Source organism: Cryptotermes secundus, unplaced genomic scaffold (genome assembly GCF_002891405.2).
Source record: "Cryptotermes secundus unplaced genomic scaffold, Csec_1.0 scaffold842, whole genome shotgun sequence".
NCBI lineage: Eukaryota > Metazoa > Arthropoda > Insecta > Blattodea > Kalotermitidae > Cryptotermes > Cryptotermes secundus.
Window position 1 is genome coordinate 350,415 of NW_019736407.1, and position 19,520 is coordinate 369,934.

General features: G+C 40.8%; 1 protein-coding gene across 1 annotated transcript in view; it reads right to left on the minus strand.

Moving 5' to 3' along the window:
- Positions 1 to 1,550: 1,550 nt before the first annotated feature.
- LOC111869921 (cytochrome P450 9e2-like) overlaps positions 1,551 to 19,520 on the minus strand; it is a 24,802-nt gene continuing 6,832 nt past the window's right edge. The window contains exons 4-8 of the mRNA XM_023861810.2: positions 18,220 to 18,425; positions 17,329 to 17,518; positions 9,117 to 9,338; positions 5,655 to 5,909; positions 1,551 to 2,215 (exon numbers count right to left, since the gene is read on the minus strand). Coding sequence (XP_023717578.1) covers positions 2,034 to 2,215; positions 5,655 to 5,909; positions 9,117 to 9,338; positions 17,329 to 17,518; positions 18,220 to 18,425 — 1,055 coding nt within the window. The 3' untranslated portion in view covers positions 1,551 to 2,033. The remainder of the gene's footprint in view (positions 2,216 to 5,654; positions 5,910 to 9,116; positions 9,339 to 17,328; positions 17,519 to 18,219; positions 18,426 to 19,520) is intronic.

Sequence of the window (19,520 nt, forward strand, 5' to 3'; positions counted from 1 at the left end):
CACCCCACCCACACGTTGAGATAAGCGACCGGCCAGCTGATAGGCGCGGTTCAGACGAGGGCGTGTGCGGGAATGAAAAAACGGTCATAACTCCGTAACCGTCCAAAATCGGGCATATGTTTATATGAAATTTTTTGATCACAAAGACCTAGGAAATCACCTCCTGCAGTTATGACCTAAAGTCGTGAAACACCCTGTATATATTATTTATTATTTACTGCAATTGGGCTTATGCCCGGTGGCAGTGTTTACAAAATCGGAAATACATTCAACAAAGATACAGCACATAAGTCTCAAGAAATTTCACAGCACAATACAAGTACAATGACCTAATAAAAGTACACTTCACTTCACTTACCCTACTGATTTTGCTTTCCTAACCTTCTTCCTAAATATGTGCGTTTTAATGGGGAGCCCCAATCAACCCTTCAACCCTTCAGGTAACTGGTTCCAGTCAGCGATGGTCCTGTTCACAAAGGAAAACTTCTGGACATCTGTTCCTATTTTCCTGAGATTATCAACTCTACTCACGTAGTATGGCGCCTGTAATCTGTCCCCTATATCTTTCCATGCCCTGTCACCGTTATACGCTTTATAAAGTGCACACATCCGTGCTGTAATCCTACGCTGCGCCAAAGATTCCCAGACCGAGCCTCCCGTATAATGGGCTAATTTAGCAGCTTTATTTTGAACGCGGACTAAAGCAGTAATCTGACTTTCCCTGTATGGATCCCAGCATGCGGCCCCATATTCGAGAATGGGACATACTAGCGACGTGCAGGCTAAACTTTTGGTATTTTTATTACCCCTTTTACAATACCCATTAGGAAATGTAGTGCCTTCCAGGCTTTTCGGACCGTGTAATTTACCTGGTCAGCCCAGCTTAAATCACTTCGTATGATAATTCCCAAATATTTGCAAAAGCTCTCGTGAAGCTTATTGCCTTACTTTTATTCGGATTTATTTTCATTTCATTTTCTTCCGCACAGTTTCCCAATCTATCCAGATCTGTCTGTAATTTTTCTATATCCTTCACATTTATTATTTTCCTAAGACATATGTTACAATCTATCAATAGCCCGTGTGCCAGTTATACAACCATGCGTTTAACTGGAGCAAAACAATAAGCGGAAGGCTTACTGCAACCGGAAGGTTGTAATTGCTGTGTATCTCTGCATTTTTTCGCCATCTGAAGGAGGATAAGGCATTTAGAGTCGGTCACACGACACCATCAGCAATGACAACCAATAAAAATCAGCCTATCGGGTGATGGGATTGGCGACGAATTGGTTAATTTCAAGCACATGCTTAGAAAGAGAAACAAAATCAGTGGTTTTAGTCCGCAAGCGAACTATACCGAAAGAGCTACCGCTGATTACCTGCGAAGTAAGTGGTTCACTCAGCCTCGTGACGATAATTGAGGAGATATTTCAAGGAAATAGCGGCTCCGGTCTAGAAAACCGAGATTAACCGTTGTGGGGATTCGTTGCTCTCACCACGCGACAATCTCTCTCAGCTAACGTTGGCACTAAAAGTTTGCAAGTCTCTGCTTAGGTCTCATAAGCAAGTTAGTTTTATTGTACACCATATTCGTACATTTAACATAATAATAAGTAGTGTGCTTATATTACAAATTAAGAATACAACATTTGGGTGTGTTGGGTCATGTGATAGGATGTGTGAGAAACCCCAGATCGAGAGAGACGGAGGACGTAAAAGTTAAGTTTCAAGGATTGAAATAGAAGCGATGGAAGCAGAAGGCCAGTTAACAGAAAAGAATGAACATCATAATGGAGGCCAAGATTCCTAGGGATACACAGGTCTGAGGAGTAACAATATCATTATTTAATTTTAACGGTACTTCAGTATGTTTCACTGCACTGGTAGGGAGACGCACAATTTCAATGCATTACTTTCTATTACAGTAGGAATACAAAGAGCTAATTACATAATGTGTGTTTCTAATAATTTGCAACACCAATTCCTCTTGAGTATATGGAACAGTATTATACGCCCATTACTCAATCAATTTGTTATTGTGTTTCACTTTTAACTCTCTGCTCAAGCCCAATCCAGAACCCCCCCTCTATTGTCATATTGAAGCTACTCCTGGTTATTTTTATTGGTATTGCTGTCTTTGGGACAACTTTTAGGTTGAAGTGGGACAACAGCTGTACCAATGCTATCTTGGCTTCCATAAGTGCAAATCGGCTCCCTGGAACACAATGAGAATAAATCATTAATTGGCTTATACATAGTGTTTCATGACTTTAGGGCATAACTGCAGGAGGTGATTTCCTAGGTCTTTGTGATCAAAAAAGTTCATAGAAACATGTGTCCGATTTTGGACGGTTACGGAGTTATGACCATTTTAAACTCAGAATAGAAGGTAAGGATTACTGACAATAAACGGAACAAAACAATAAACCACCATAATACATGATACATTTAAAGTATGAATGTAAAGTTAACTTCGTGAAATTGCTTTAATTTGAATTTATTGGTGCTTAAATCTGATTTTCGAAAATTACACCCCCAGCCGCAACATAGGCTGCCGCTCGGTTGTGAACCGCGCCTAGACATACCAACCCACCATGCCTTAAGTATCTCTCAAGTGTCGAGATAACGCGAACGCTCTGTCTGTAGGTGGCTAAAAATAGCAACCCGCCAGATGATAGACACAGTTCACACGAGGGCATGTACAGGAATGAAAAAACGGTCATAAATCCGTAACCGTCCAAAATCGGACACATGTTTATGTGAACTTTTTTGATCACAAAGACCTAGGAAATCATCTCCTGCAGTTATGCCCTAAAGTCGTGAAACACCCTGTATGTCGACTTTAGGAATATAGTGCTGGGTTCTAGCCATAAAGAAACAGCTCGACTGAAAGTAGTAAAAATGAAAATCTGGAGATGCTTACAGCTAACAAGGTGGAAATAGTTGACAGCAGCAATTGTGCCTTCCTTGGCCTTCTCAATCAATGTAGGTATCCCTTCATTTCAAATGGTCCACTTCACAAAGGCTATCTCTTGGACTCAGAGATGAAACTGTATTTCCCTTCTGTCTCCAACAAAGATTCATGCTCTACGTTTGAAGAGACTTGGCCTCACTGATGAAATTTCATATTCTTGGTATTAGGAGTGAACCTTCACGTAACCCTTTTAAATGGTTACTAAATTATTACCTCAAACTCTGTATTATGTTTTATAACATGACATTATACTTTTACCCATATGCATTCTTTGCAGAGTAAAATTTTAGAAAGAAATTTCTCAAGACACTTTTTTATCCATTTGACACCTTTCTCACAATATATGAGACATATGACACATAGACCCCGTGAGCACATCTACTATCAGTTCAGAACCAATCAATTGGGTAAGGCACAGAGACAAAGAGAAAGTTGCGCGGATGATAATAAAATGTTACTTTGGTATGTATGTTAAGATAAAAAATTACACACTTATCGAAATATATATAGGGGTAGACCTAAAGAAAGGAGGTTATGTGGTATTCAGACAGGAGTGAAAGAAAGAAACTGATTAACAACTACGAGTGTAAGAACACTGAACATACAGTAACGGAAATGTCTGGGGAAGAACAGGTGAAAAGTTTAATTAGGTATAAATAAATTGTATTTAATGTTCTCACTGCAGTAGAGATTTCGTTTGTTGCTTTCTGAGTCATGGTACCATGTAATCATGTGACCAGCAAGCAAGACTACATGGTGTCATAATCTAGAAGACAACAAAGCAGAAGGGTATATCAGTGAATATAATCTGGTATATGTACAAATGTTCTGCTTTCTCCATTATACAAAAAAGTCCATACAATGTTTCAAAATTTACTTCACACTATTTCCAACATGCAGCCACAGGAATTAAAGCACTGTGCAAGTACTGCAGTTGAGTTTGTGAGTGTAATTCATATTCTCCTTCCCACTCTTTTGCCTGTACTTAATTACAACCGTAAAGTTTATGTAGTTCGGTTGAACGTTTTTCTTTTATGGTTTTAATTGCTATAAATTGTGATATTGACAAGAAAAGCGACCATATTCAGGGCGGAGAACATGTGCTTTTGCTAATTTCGAAATAAAGTGTTTAATCATACATTCTGTAATAAAGTATATTGTAAAGTGTTTCGTTACTGAAGACGCCGTAGAGATCATTAATTGGTTTACTCAACAACCTACAAGTAACGGCTACAATTAATTATCACACAGCTGCGGCGTTCCACACTTTATAACCCTATTCGCATTAATCTGTTTACGCTGTTGCGGGGTTTCACGATTTATAACCATATTCGCAAATCAGTTCACTCTGTCTTCAGTAGTCTATACGTTTACAGTAGGGGAGCTATGTATCCCTGTATCACACACTCCCAATTACACAATTACACACACGTCCGGTTCCTCTTTCCGCAACGGCTGCTATACTCCAACTGTAGTCGGCTGACTGGAGAACACACTCGCTCGTAGGCTTGCTCGGAACTAACTTGGAACTGAACTCGGCGATGGCCACATTACAACTAACTCACGCTTACTGCTCAGCCGGCTTATATTCCGTTCGCTGTTACCTGTTGCCCGCGTCAACAGTGTCGTTGCGTGTCGCGTCACAGTAGGAATCGGTGCCACGTCACAGTAGGAACCGGTTCCACGTCGTTCTGTTGCGTCACCGCGCGTTGCGCGTTACATTATCGTGCGGAGGGGAGGGAGGGGAGCGCTGACTCACCCGCCGCGTCACTGCTGGTGGGGGGCGTACTCCGTTGCGCAACATGTCACAATATTTACAGTTGACTTGATACATATTTGCAACAAAAATATTACCTTGCACTGTTTTGTATGCTACAAGTGCAATGAATTTTTGTTGTGTCACATAAAATCCAAATTGAATAGAATAAAGGTTTTGAGGTATTTAAAATATGAATTAATTCCATATGTTTAGTAAAAATTTGTATAAGAAAAAGTGAAGCTGTCCTTGTAACAGGCCATGAAGGCCCTTAGGGTTGTGAGATGTCGAGGCTCCCACATTATCTAGATAATCAGCTCAAAGTTGGCGTTAAGGTTCTCAGCCTTACACTCCGGCAGCTCTTTACTCCCTAGGAAAATTATTTAATTAATTCCTGGTGCTCATTTCTGTTAGAGGCCGAGTCAACCCCAGGGCAATAGTGCTGCCGGAAGGATTAGGTCAACAGGAAAAAATGCAATTACCTCATCAGGACTTGAACCCACTACCTTCTGGCTTGTAGCATAGTGCCTCAACCAACTACACTACCTTATGCTGTCTTTTGGGCAGCGCGCTGTGGAAATGTCGTGGTGGTACCTTGCATTTGGTGCACTGGCTGTGTGTGTTTCCAAATTAAATATTTAAGTCCATCTAATTGTGTGACGCTATGGTGGGTCTGTAGTCTAACCGTAAACAGATTTCAGCAAACAAATAAACAGAGCTCGGTAGAAGGACGTTGGTGAACTGCCAGAACAACTGTCTCAAACTTTGAAGTTATGTCATCATTATCCATTTACAACGTAAGATGTGAACAAATATCGACATATTGGAGATATTGTTAAACACACAGAAATTTACTTCCGTAAGGTTGCCCGCTCAAGTTATGGCTTAGACTTATGTTTTAAACAGACAGTAAGTATTTCTTACCAATACAGTTCCTTGGGCCTGATCCAAATGGCAGATATGTGCAGGCTTTGATGTTTCCTTTATTCTCATCACTAAACCTTTCAGGGTCAAATTTCTCAGGATCGGGGAAGTAGTCTGGGTCATGGTGGAGGGCATAGATGGGTATGTAGACACTGTCTCCAGGTTTCAGGGTGCAATGTGGTTCAGCCGGCAGTGTGTATGTTTTGACGCACCTCCTGTCTACCATCACTACTGAAGGATATAGACGGAGAGTTTCTGTAACATAAATCAAACGTGATAAAACGAATATCGCTTCCAAAAGATTATATAGTGAAACAATAGGAAATTTATGGAATGGAAATATTACATACACAAGAAAGTTATTAATAAGCAAATAAATAGTAAAAAGTATATTAATATGTGGAACTGCAACATGGATAATAAAACAGAAGCTCAGAGGCAGATTATTAGCAACAAAAATGGATTATGTATAAGGCATTCAGTAAGGATATTATGAATGGATAGAATTAAAAATGAAGGAATCAGAACAAATATGAGAAATGAATAAAGACAAATTACAGGAAACATAAGAACAGCAACTGAGATGGTACGACAACATCATGCGAGTGAAGGACGTGATATTTGTTAGACAGGTTACAGACTGGAACTCACACGGTCAAAGGAGGCGCGGTAGACAGGTCAGTACATAGATAGATGGGATTAGGGATAACAAGCAAATTTGAAAGCTGATGGATCAAGAAAGTTTTGATTGAGTACTCAGGAAGAAAACTATGTATTGTACAATAATAATTCAGTTCAATTCTTTATTATTTATGTGCCCAGTCAACAGCCACAAGGCCAATTACACACTGAGCACAGAGTAGATAAAATTAATTACATTATAGACAAACACATTATAAAGTCACAAATTACAGGCAAGCACTGGGGAAAACACAATAATGTAGAAAAGTAAACAAACAAATAAATGATAATAATAGCAATAATAATAATTTAATTAAAATAAATCTAAGTGTTATTAGAAGTGAGAAATGAAACATATAAATATTTAATTAAGAAATTAAAAGTATAGATTTTCAGAAGATAATAATAATAATTCAGTTTATTGTTTTATTGTACATGCAAATAATAATAATAATACTAACAATTATACTATATTTAAAAATCATTTGGGGAGAACATTCCTGGCTTCAAATACATCAACATCCCTGCAAACAACATTAGTAGCTGCTGCACATCTAGCAGACAGACAATTTTTAGATGAGGAGCGAACACTGAACGACGCAAAATCTCTGATATACTGAGCAGGAACTCGGAGACCAACAATTTCCAGAACAGAAGGGCAGAATTTCGAGCCAAAATAAACGTGAATAAGAAAGAGAGCTTCGAGGCGGTGTCTCCTAGTACGTGAAGTATGCAATATTAACCCCTCAAGAGCAAGAGAATAATTGTAATGTACTTGAGGAAAGAAACGATTAAAACAAAGGGCCGCAAACCTCTGCTGGATGCGTTCCAGCTTGTTTGCATCAGTTGACATAATCGAATTCCAGACTACGGATGCATATTCAAGCGTAGATCTAACTAGTGCAGTGTACAATCTGAACATACAGTCTAGAGATAAGAAATTGAAAGTAATGTTACGAACTAGACCAAACAGTTTAGCACAGTGAGAGAAAATGTAATTGACCTGGTCATGGAAATATAGCTTAGCATTAATAAACACGCCCAAGTCCTTTATAGAATCGGTCCAAGCTATTCACGATTGACAAAGTTTATAATTGTAGATAAGTATGTTGGTTTTCCTGGAGAAGAATATAAATTTAGTTTCACTGATGTTGAGTTTCATAGGGTTACCAATGCACCAACCTTGTATTGAGTTAATGTCAGACAGTAGTAGATAGCAGTCCTGAGGAGAACTAATGGCTCAGTAAATTTTCACGTCATCAGCAAAAAGCAGACACTTAGAATGGGCAACTGCATCACACATGTTATTAATAAACACATTGAAGAGAAGGGGTCCCAAGACAGATCCCTGAGGTACACCGGAGAAATAATAATAATAATAATAATAATAATAATAATAATAATAATAAATATTAACACTCGTAATCCTGCTGTTAGTTTCTGAAACATGGACCTGAAAAAAAGGGTATATACATTATGTGGCAAAAAATGGGTATAACCCGTCAGTCCGTCAGTTCTGCCTGCAGGACCGTAGCATGTGACGTGTGTGACTCAACATTATAGGCTGGAAGACCGTGATTTTGGCATGAAGCCTGCCGCTTTATCTAACCGTGTAGGGGGAAGAAAGGGAGGGGGTAAACTGTCACAATTTTGCCTGTATGGTCGATCGGAAGGCCCTTAGGGGGCCCTTAGGCAGATCGTGCCTAAGGCCCCCCATACACACACACAGTTTGGCCTCCAGTTCGGCCTGGACAGTTGAAGACTGAAAGTCAAAACTGATGTGTGTGGTGCGGCCGGCCGGCCAATCATTTGGACTGTTGGCCTGTGGGAAACTCGTCAGTCCATCAGTTCTACCTGCAGGACCGTAGCACGTGACGTGTGTGACTCAACATTATAGGCTGGAAGACCGTGATTGTGGCATGAAGCCGCCGGTTTGTTTGCGCGTGTATGGGGAAGGAAAGGGAGGGGGTAAACTGTCACAGTTTTGCCTGTAAGGTCGATCGGAAGGCCAAATTGTGTGTGTATGTGGGGCCTAACAGAAATATCGACTCAGAGACACTTTAGTCCGTATTGTTAGATGCATTACTGTAGGTATTCTGCGTTTTGGATCCGGGAAGTGGAAATTAGTGGGACATGCACACAGTGTCTTGGCACGCACCACTCCCAACCCCGCAAAACTATTCAGACAGAGGTCGACTTTCGCAGTGGTTACAGTAGTGACGTTGGATGACTGGATGATTTTACTGTGCACTGCGAAATTGTTATGTGTATTTTGTCTTCTGACAGCAATGACGATCAGGAAAAGACAAGGAGGGAGAAATAAATGGCAGTCTGGAGTGAAGAGGAGGGAAGTAGAGTAGGGTCAATTTGTCAATGAGCAAAGAGACTGTTACATTTTAGCATCTCACAGCAGTGATGGCGAAGTTTACTATCTTTCGGTATGTGATGCAGTGTAGTCTAGCACAAGTTTGCTGATGGTTCAGAGGATCGTACTGCGTCCATCTACAAGATGGAAGGCAACAAATAACACGGATGCCATCTTGGAAGACTGCACGGCATCATACACCAGAAGATAATATTCTTCGGGGAAGAGATTCCTGGTAAAAGCAATGGTGGAAGTGGAATCTCCCTTCATCCGTTCAAATATTTTCCGTAGTTTCTGCTTTGGCCGCGCTGGTACAGGACCTGACGTCTCGTAAAACAGTAATCGTATGATAACGGTATGTCCAACCACAAACCCTGATCGTGATCAGGTAAAGTAACCGAGCTTCAGTGAAATACCTGAGACCACCATGTCCAGGTACTTCATGCCATGGACTGCTTCGTATGTAAGGTTCCCTCCGTCCACTTTCAATGTTTGATCAATCTCATCTTGGAGCCGAGACTGAATATCTGGATGCATGGCCAGCAGATGTGAGGCAAAGTACAGGAGTGTGGCGGCTGTATCAAAGCCGGCCAGAAGAAACTGAACTACTTGGGCTGTTATGTCATCGTCTTCCCATTCTGTTGAAAGGACACAATACAGCAAACATTTTTTACATTATCCCTTAAATTGCCACATTATCACATAAAGCTGATCCAACAAACGAAAGTTCTACTACGAAAACACTCCACAAATCAGAGTTTTTCGTTGAAAATACAGTGGTAGAATTTTATGTTTCTAACAGCTCGTTTGGCTTACCTATGCTTAAATTTTACAACAGTTCCCAAAATATAAATATTATTGAATCCTAACCTACATACAACCATATCAGTTCTCTGCCCCATACAACTACAACTAACCAAACATTAGACACCCTTCCCCCCTCCTGAATCTCATAAAATGCACTTCACTATTTACACAAAGGATCATATACATGCCAGTATCGCCGAACACTTGCTCCTTTCTAACATCTTCACCCTTACAATAACACACGAGGGAGAGTCAATAAATAGGCCACAAATGGATATAAAACGTAAAACGTGTTATATTCTATCTTGGAACAAAACGTTTATTTCTGTATATACCTTTGCTAACCTCGATACAACTGTCTCATAGCTTGACCAGTGCATGGAAACTCGCAGTATTGAAGTCGTTTGAATATTGTTTCAGCCATTTCCGCACCTCTGTTACAACCTCTTTGATATCAGCGAAACTTTCTGTCATGAAAGTGGTATTTTAGTGGGCCATGGAGGTAGAAGATACAAGGGGCCATGTGCGGGCTGTAAGGTGGGATGTTCTAAAAGTTCCTACTGCAGTTTTGAATTCATTCTTTCTTGATCTGACCACTGTCTCTGCACCCACCGTCGACCTCTACGACTTTCAAACGACTTTAAGAGAATTTTTCGAGCAAGATATGAACCACTTTAGGTGACAAATTTTTCCCACCTTTTGCCCACAGAACGCACAAAGCAATGCTCCTCTTCAGTAGTATACCCCTCAAGCAATGTCGCCCTTTTGATTACTAGAAGCACTCTCTGAACAAGTGCACGTGCGTCTGTAACCTAGACTGCCATGAAGCTGGACTGTGCTGCTACTTATTGATGCAAACAGAAAATTTATTACGTCCATTACAACTGTTTTACTTCCATTTGTGACTTAATATTTACTGAGTTTCCCTCGCACTTACCATCGACATCGCAATTTACTGATGCAAACAGCATAGCAAGTTCGGGGCACCTCTTTCGAGTTCATTGTTACTTTGAAATTTCTGTCCTGGGTGAATTCGTCAAAATAAAAATCACTAGCAGCTAAATCCGGGATATAAGGAGGGTATTTCATGACTTCCCAGCCCCCTGTTGCCAGTGTTATCTTCGTCAAATTTGCAGTATGTGACAAGAATTGTAATGCAGCAAGATGATGCTTGAGAGTTTGAGCCGAACTCTTCGGCCCATTGGTTGTAGTGCCCTCTCCGAGCGGCGGCGGCCGTGGGTCACACATTTCTTCCCTACTTTTTCTACTACCTATCCTTATTCCGTGGCGTATTCTACGTCATCACTCCACTATCCTTTGTGATTCGGCTGAGACACCCGGTCTCTTCTGCCTGGAAAGTCGTTGTGTACGGACGTCTCGCTCCGTAACTAAATTCTGTTTGGGTCGGCGCCATGAAAGATTCGGGTTGGTAGTTAAACTCCAGGCAGGAGGGCCCATCTCGAGGTAACGCACATAATACTAGCATACTGATTATTGTTCTTGGAGGAATTGTGTAAGTTGAGAATGTATATATAGGTTTTGTCTGTATTGTGTGTGCAGGGGATTACAGAGATGGTATTATGCTAGCGTGAAGTTTTATAATGTATGCCTGGTGTTGTGGCGGAGACAGCCTGTGCGAGTTGTGATAGGATATCTTGTGGCTGGTTATGCCGATTAATTGTCGTGTTTTCTGTTGGCACAAATTACTGGTCATATATTAAATGTTATTTGATTTTCTCGTTTACTTCTTTATTTTTTTTTTGAGTAATAGATAAGGGAACACCCGTTCCCCAGCTGGTGGGGTGGAGGCTCAAGTTTCCCAGGTCTTTTCTTCTGAACGGATTGGTGTCATTGGGAAGCAAGTTACTACAATATTTTGTAGTCATTGTTAAACTAAGTGCAACAAGCTGCTTTTTCTGGCCGAAATATAACATCTTCAGGACCTACCAGGGATACCTTTTCTGGAACAATTGTGTTCATGGATGTTTGTTTCAACACTCCCAAAGCTGTTGGATGCAATATCACGTACTGCTGTTCACCTCTTACACGAAATCCGCTCGTGGACGCGGCGAATGTTCACATCACGTGCAGCTGTTGAATGAACAAGAGCATGTTGCATGTTCGAGTATTCTTTACGGCCCCCAGAAAAAATTTTACACCATCGTAAACACGGTGCATTTAATCTGCGACTTATCTCAGCGGGTATCACTTTCTCTTTAACTAGGAATTTGATATTATATTTTAGCATCCCGTTGCACTGAGGTTTTATCCTTATTATTAAAGCACCCGTCAATATTGCAAGAATATAAAAGACATCTATAATATGTTTCTCACTAAAAATATAACTTTAACACTTTATGGTGTTAAAATCGTTAAAATGTCATTAGGACACTAAAAGTAAAACATACATTAAAACTAATTACCAAATTTTTAAAATGTCTTTAGTTTTACATGTGTTTATTTTTTTCAGTTTACAACATGTTTTGGCCACACATGGGCCATCATCAGGCAAATTTATTTTGTTTTGGGGGAAACCAGTGCACTTTCACTTGTCCACCGTGCTCCCATGCACGTCAATGTTTAATTTTATCTCATTGTCGTTGTATTCTTTTAGTTATTAATTAATTAATAATTATTAAAGTTACATTTTTAGTGAGAAATATATTCTGGATGTCTTTTATATTGTTGCGTTATTGACAGGTGCATTAATAATTAGGATATTGATAATAACGCTGTTCTGCACTAGGAGTGACGAGATCTGACGCCATCTTGTATTAGCTACAACACGCAGAAGCGGGGGGGAAATTTCATGTTAACGTTGATCTACCCTCGTACAAGGCGGTGCTAAGGCTGTTAGTCCGCCGGCTTCCTACCACGGCGGCCCAGGTTCGAGCCCAGATAAGATTACCTTGTTATTGTGATGAACAAAGTGGCACTGGGGTAGGCCAAATATGTAGCCGACGTAACAAGTTGACTCAGTCTCACCCCACCCGAAGAAACTGAAAGAGAAACTAACCCTCGTACAATTGCTGTGAAATTAGGTTTTGGAAATCCGTATGCTAATTCGCAAAATAGATAAAATGAACAAATCCTGCTGGTTTTTCTCTCCAGGAGCAATGCNTGTTTAATTTTATCTCATTGTCGTTGTATTCTTTTAGTTATTAATTAATTAATAATTATTAAAGTTACATTTTTAGTGAGAAATATATTCTGGATGTCTTTTATATTGTTGCATTATTGACAGGTGCATTAATAATTAGGATATTGATAATAACGCTGTTCTGCACTAGGAGTGACGAGATCTGACGCCATCTTGTATTAGCTACAACACGCAGAAGCGGGGGGGAAATTTCATGTTAACGTTGATCTACCCTCGTACAAGGCGGTGCTAAGGCTGTTAGTCCGCCGGCTTCCTACCACGGCGGCCCAGGTTCGAGCCCAGATAAGATTACCTTGTTATTGTGATGAACAAAGTGGCACTGGGGTAGGCCAAATATGTAGCCGACGTAACAAGTTGACTCAGTCTCACCCCACCCGAAGAAACTGAAAGAGAAACTAACCCTCGTACAATTGCTGTGAAATTAGGTTTTGGAAATCCGTATGCTAATTCGCAAAATAGATAAAATGAACAAATCCTGCTGGTTTTTCTCTCCAGGAGCAATGCATATAATGTTCCACAACCTACATGGTTTCTCTTAGCGGGAAGAATTGCATACTGTCCTATGGGAATTATTCCGGAAATATAACTGATTTACTATTTCAATATAAGGGCATAGGGTGGCCATAACAGTAAAGTGATACACATTCTGAAACATTTTTTCACATGAAACACGGGACCAATACAATTCCTCAAGAAATTGTGAATGTTTTGTTGAAAGAAACTAAATCTTGCGCGTCAGACATTGCCCGCTTTATTTTTCTGATGACAAGCTAGCACAATGCAGTCTGGCCTAGTAGCAATGCTCTAGACTTATAATTGTAGTAATGCATTTTGGATTCTTGACCAGGAGAGCGACTATCCTGAATGACGCTTGCATGGATTTTATCAGTTAATCCAGGCACATAGCGGAATTATGTCACTACGGCATCATTCTAAATCNATGTAGCCGACGTAACAAGTTGACTCAGTCTCACCCCACCCGAAGAAACTGAAAGAGAAACTAACCCTCGTACAATTGCTGTGAAATTAGGTTTTGGAAATCCGTATGCTAATTCGCAAAATAGATAAAATGAACAAATCCTGCTGGTTTTTCTCTCCAGGAGCAATGCATATAATGTTCCACAACCTACATGGTTTCTCTTAGCGGGAAGAATTGCATACTGTCCTATGGGAATTATTCCGGAAATATAACTGATTTACTATTTCAATATAAGGGCATAGGGTGGCCATAACAGTAAAGTGATACACATTCTGAAACATTTTTTCACATGAAACACGGGACCAATACAATTCCTCAAGAAATTGTGAATGTTTTGTTGAAAGAAACTAAATCTTGCGCGTCAGACATTGCCCGCTTTATTTTTCTGATGACAAGCTAGCACAATGCAGTCTGGCCTAGTAGCAATGCTCTAGACTTATAATTGTAGTAATGCATTTTGGATTCTTGACCAGGAGAGCGACTATCCTGAATGACGCTTGCATGGATTTTATCAGTTAATCCAGGCACATAGCGGAATTATGTCACTACGGCATCATTCTAAATCCTTTTGAACTTACAATTCAGCCTGTCGTTCTTACTATAATAAAGATACTGACAGATTCGTAATTCAATCTCTAAAAGAACTCAGTTGTGTATTCGAAGAGTTCTTAATAATGTACCAGATATTTATATATGTTAAAATCAGAAGACTTTACAGTACGAATTACAAGTTTCTTCATATGGTCTGACCCACAAGAACTGCGTTCTTAAAGTCATAAAACCAACATTCGCGTGAGCCATGTACCTAGAGGAGTTAAATGGGAGTAAACATCATAAATAACAAAAATTATTTTCAAATGTCCAATGCAGTAATTTCTGAACAGGCACTCTAGTATTAGCGCTTATGCATTATATACTGCATTATACAGTATTATGACATGACGCCTGAAACCCAGATTATGACCACCTGCTAGGCAACGTTCGCTAATCAAATTCAGATAGCAACGCGGAACAGACCGTTGCTGGACACCGGTGTGGTAAACACAAATTCCCATGGAAACGGATATGCAGATCACAAGAGACGAACCGTTCAATTGACACGTAATTGATTCACAGGAGTTAGTCGCAAAATGAGAAGCACAATGAAGAATGGCCTTGGAAGTGAAGATTCAGTGTGAGCTGTAATAATTGACTGTAATTGCAAAGATGTGCCAAAAAACCCAATCATCAAATCCAGAACCCATTATTATCCGTCAAGCTAATCCCATACACTTGAAAATATTAAATTGTCACGTGTAGGGGCGACTATTGGCGGGTTTCGATTAGATGATTTGTTCTATTGCACTTACAAACTCAACTCATAACTACAAGAAATGCAGCGTGATGGCTGATCTACACACTTTACAGTTCACCGGTACACACACAGACACACACTAGGGTTCTCAGTCTTCAGTAGTCGTATCCTGGCGACGGATTTCAACACAGTAATTATACCAATTACACGGTAACTGTAGCACACATGAAGTCTCTTTTCACAGCTGCTCTCTTGTAAGTCAACTAACTCGTTGCCATCTCTTCTCCATCAACTTCGACTGCTGTCTCAAGAGACTCCCTCAGTTATTATTACTGGTGGCCTTTGATCCCCATTGCCTCAGGGCAAATCCAACGGAAAACACCATTTCCATCGTTATCCCAATAATACCTCTATTGTTGCTTGTATTGATTGCCGCAGGAACTTGTTTACTATTGAAGATAGTCGTCTTCTGGGCTGTGGCGCCGTGTAGAAATTGGGTTAAGCGACGTTTCGGAGGAACATATCGCCTCAATCTTCAGGGTAGAAGACAAGAAGAAATCCGCGAGAGAGCCAACTAGAGCAGGTGCAGCAGACTGAATCCAGTCGAGTAAACACAGCTGTATAAGAAAAGGAGATGAGTGTGGCTACATAGGGAAAAATGAGTAGTAGTGAGGGGAAAGGGAAGGGTCTGGTGGAATAGCCAGCAGGTAGTGGGCCAGAGTTGGTATAGAGTATGTGTTACGGTGAGAGAAGGGAAGGTTAAATGGAGAGCATTAAACCTGTAGCTTGGGGGGTGCGATGGAAGTGAGTGGCCTATAGGGTCTGCAGTATTTCGGAGGTTACTTGAGGGAAAAGATGTGAGGCTTCCATGACTTGCTGAGACAAAACCCCACCGCTCTGTTCATATTGTCGGAATGGAGTTCAATCTCAATGGCCTCCCTAATGATGCGATCCATATAGCGGGTCTTGGTAGCGAGGATGGAGGTATTCTGAAGCTGAATGCGGTGTCCCACATCGATGCTGTATTCAGCCACAGCTGACTTGTCCGGATATTCAAGACGGATGTGTCGCTGATGCTCCTTCAACCTCGTGTCCATAGAACAGCCTGTCTGCCCAATATAGACATTGCCGCACTCGCATGGGATACTGTATGTATAGATAAATTCTTTGGGGGCAGGCCCACTGATTTTATGTTGTGTCGGGACAGCAGTGTGCTAATACGGTTGAATATTGTCCTGACATAAGACAGGAAGGCGACTGAGTCCGGTTTATCTTCGGGCCGACTGATGCTCGGCCGACGGTTGAGAACTCTGTGGATCTGCCGATTGTTGTATCCATTCTGCCTGAAAACACCCCCCAGGAGCACCAACTCCGCATGTTAGCTGTCTTGATTGCATAGAGCTCTAGCCCTGTGTACCAATGCGGAAAGTACAGCTTGCTTGTTGGAAGAATGGTGATGGGACACAGCGTTTAGGTAGAGGTTTCTATTTGTGGATTTCCGGTACACTCTATGGCCCAGAGAACCATAAATATCCTGTAAATATCTATATCCAGGGAGGGGGAGTGGCCCTCAATTTCAATCTCCGTTGTGAACTGAATGCACTGGTGGATACTATTTAGATGGTTCAGGAAGTTATTAAGCTTGTCGGGTCCGTGTGGCCAGATGACGAAGGTGTCGTCCACGTAGCGTAACCAGCAACGGGGCTTGTGTGGGGCCAAGTCAAGTGGCCTCTCCTCGACTTGGCCCCACCCGTTATATGGATCGGATCATTAGGGAGGCCATTCAGATTGTACTACATCTCAACAATATGAAGAGAGAGGTGGGGTTTTGTCTCAGCAAGTCATAGAAGCCTCTCATCTTTTCCCTCAAGTAACTTCCGAAATACGGCAGACTCTATAGGCCACAAAGGTCCATCACAGCCCCCGACCTACAGGGTTAATTACCTCCATTTAACCTTCTCTTCTCTCCCCCTAACACATACTCTATACCAGCTCTGGCCCACTGCCTGCTGGCTATTCCACCAGACCTTTCCCATCCCCCGCTCTACTATTTCCCTGTGTAGCCACACTCCTTCTCTCCTTCTGTTATACAGCTGTGTTTACTCGACTGGACTCAGTCTGTTGCACCTGCTCTAGCTGTTTCGCTCGCGGATTTCTTCTTGTCTTCTACCCTGAAGATGTAGACGATATGTTCCTCCGAAACGTCGGTTAACACAATTTCTACATGGCATCACATCCCAGAAGGCGGTTTTCTTCATAGTGACCCCTGTGAAAACCTCAAATTTTACATTGTTTACTACTGTCTGGCAATAGTCGTCTCTTCTGACTCAACTTCCCGGGTTTCAGGTATCATGTCAAAATATTATATTATATTATCATGATGCATACTTGGCTTGGTATTCTTGCCGTTGTTTGTACCATTATCATCCCCCTGAAGTGTTCCTTTCTTGGCCTGCATGAGCAGATGGATCATGTCCGGCCGCACAATGCCTTTCTCTTCTCGAGTTGACATTGTACTATGTACCAAGGAACGGAAGAAGTTCGCCACAGAGTCGGGCAGAAATTTAATGCGCAGAAGCTGATGTCATGAAATAGAACAGACATTGCTTCCGTTATAACTGCATAGCTAACAAACTGACTTACTGTCTAGCAGCCAAGTCCTTCTTGAGAAACTAATATTATTCCATTAAATTTGCTGGCTTGATCAGTATGTACGCAAATGTAATGTCTGGTAATATTCTATAGATCTCCGAAACATGAACATTTACAAGGGGAAACATGAGAGAATCCAACTCTAGAAAAGAATTTTCAATTGAAAACGTGTCCCAGTGTTGGAAGAGAATCGGTTACAGTAATTTGTTGATGGGCAATGAATGGTTCGCCAAATGACAGGGAGAAAGGCATTGGACATTAAATTTATGGGAAGGGGACAGGATGGTTCAGCCAAGTACCTGAACACATTACGAGGACAAGAAAAGCTAGCAAGAAAATGAAAAGGATAGATGGAGGGGGGGGGGAAGAGCTTTTGGGCCTTTTCGTCCATCGACCTGGGTAGAGCAGTAACAATTCCAGGAGAAGGAGGAGAAAGAGTATGAGCAAAGAAAAATGAAAGAAAGGAGAAGGAGGAAAATGAATTCACAAAATGGGTGAGGCACTGAGCACTCCACAATTTTAAACAGTGAAAGAGATTCTGAAATTCAGATAATAGAGACATCTCTAGACTTGTATACGTTTTTCAGAATTAACATTTTGCTACATGTACATGAATTATGTTCTTACCTTCATGAGCTTTGGGCTGAACATGTAGCCAAAGAGTTTCATGGCTCTGAGACCGCTGAAGTCGGTAACATCTCTCCCCAACAGATAGAATTCATTTCCAGGATGGCTTAGTGAATCACAACTAATTCCAAATGCTGACGTAGCGATTACATCATTTGTGTATCTTGTGAAAAAGTCTTTCATCTCCACAGCCAGAATATTGCCTTCTGAAACATAAAGTTGGGGACTGAATGTAATTTTTTAAGTACCGCACCAGCAATGTGTAAATAAAAATAATTTGGCTAAGGAAGAAACTGTGCTACAGGGTAAGATTAATGGACTAATCGAAATTGGAAGGTGCTATGGCATGGAAATGAATGTGGAAAGAACAAAAGTAATGAAAATTTCGAGACAACCAACCCCAGTTACAATAAAGATAGACCAAAAACAACTGGAGAATGTGAAATGTTTTAAATATTTGGGTAGCTTGTTAACAGATGATGGAATGTGTACATGTGAAATTAAATCTATAATTGCCATGGCAAAAGCTGCATTTAGCAAGAAGAGGAATCATTTTACCAGCAAATTGGACTTAAATTTGAGAAAGAAACTAGTGTAATGCTACGTTTGGAGCATTGCTTTGTATGGGTTTTCACCGTCCCTTTTCTCCTTCTCTTCTTCTTCTTTTTGAAGTCACCTTTTTAATAGTCCTTCTCTCACCTTACCGTTTGTTAAACTCAATTATTATCTTCGCTCTCCCACGCACGTTGGTCGCACTTGTAGGTACTTTCTTGTACTAAAGTTTATCTCAGGGTTATTTAATTTTATAAGGAGGTGAGGTTTGTTAATTCGATAGAGCTGAGGGTCTCTTTATCTCAGAGCCTTGAACGGGCCACAACTCTGAGAAGCAATAAATGAACACAAACTACAAGGCACATATCAAGTGTAGACGAATTATATTACTGAACACTTGTTTAGCCACTTCTTAACACAACTTCAAATTAGTAACTTTTATGTCTTGTTTCTACGAGATCCTGTGTGTGACTCTCTCGACAACTTTTACGTCTACTTTCTGCGGATCCCGATATGTGACTTTTCACGTCTAGTTCTTACGAGTCCGACTTCAACAACCGATTTCTACTCGGACCTTCAAGTCCTTGTTTCCTCAGCGTCTCTGCTCTGTCACGTCCTTAAATTTTAGTGATTGGTTATATTTGAAAAATAGGAGTCTTAATTAGATATTCCTCCACTCCTTTTAACGCTTACAAGCGTTTAAGGATTTTTGACTCCAACGTATTTCTGTCAGAATTTGACAAATGCTT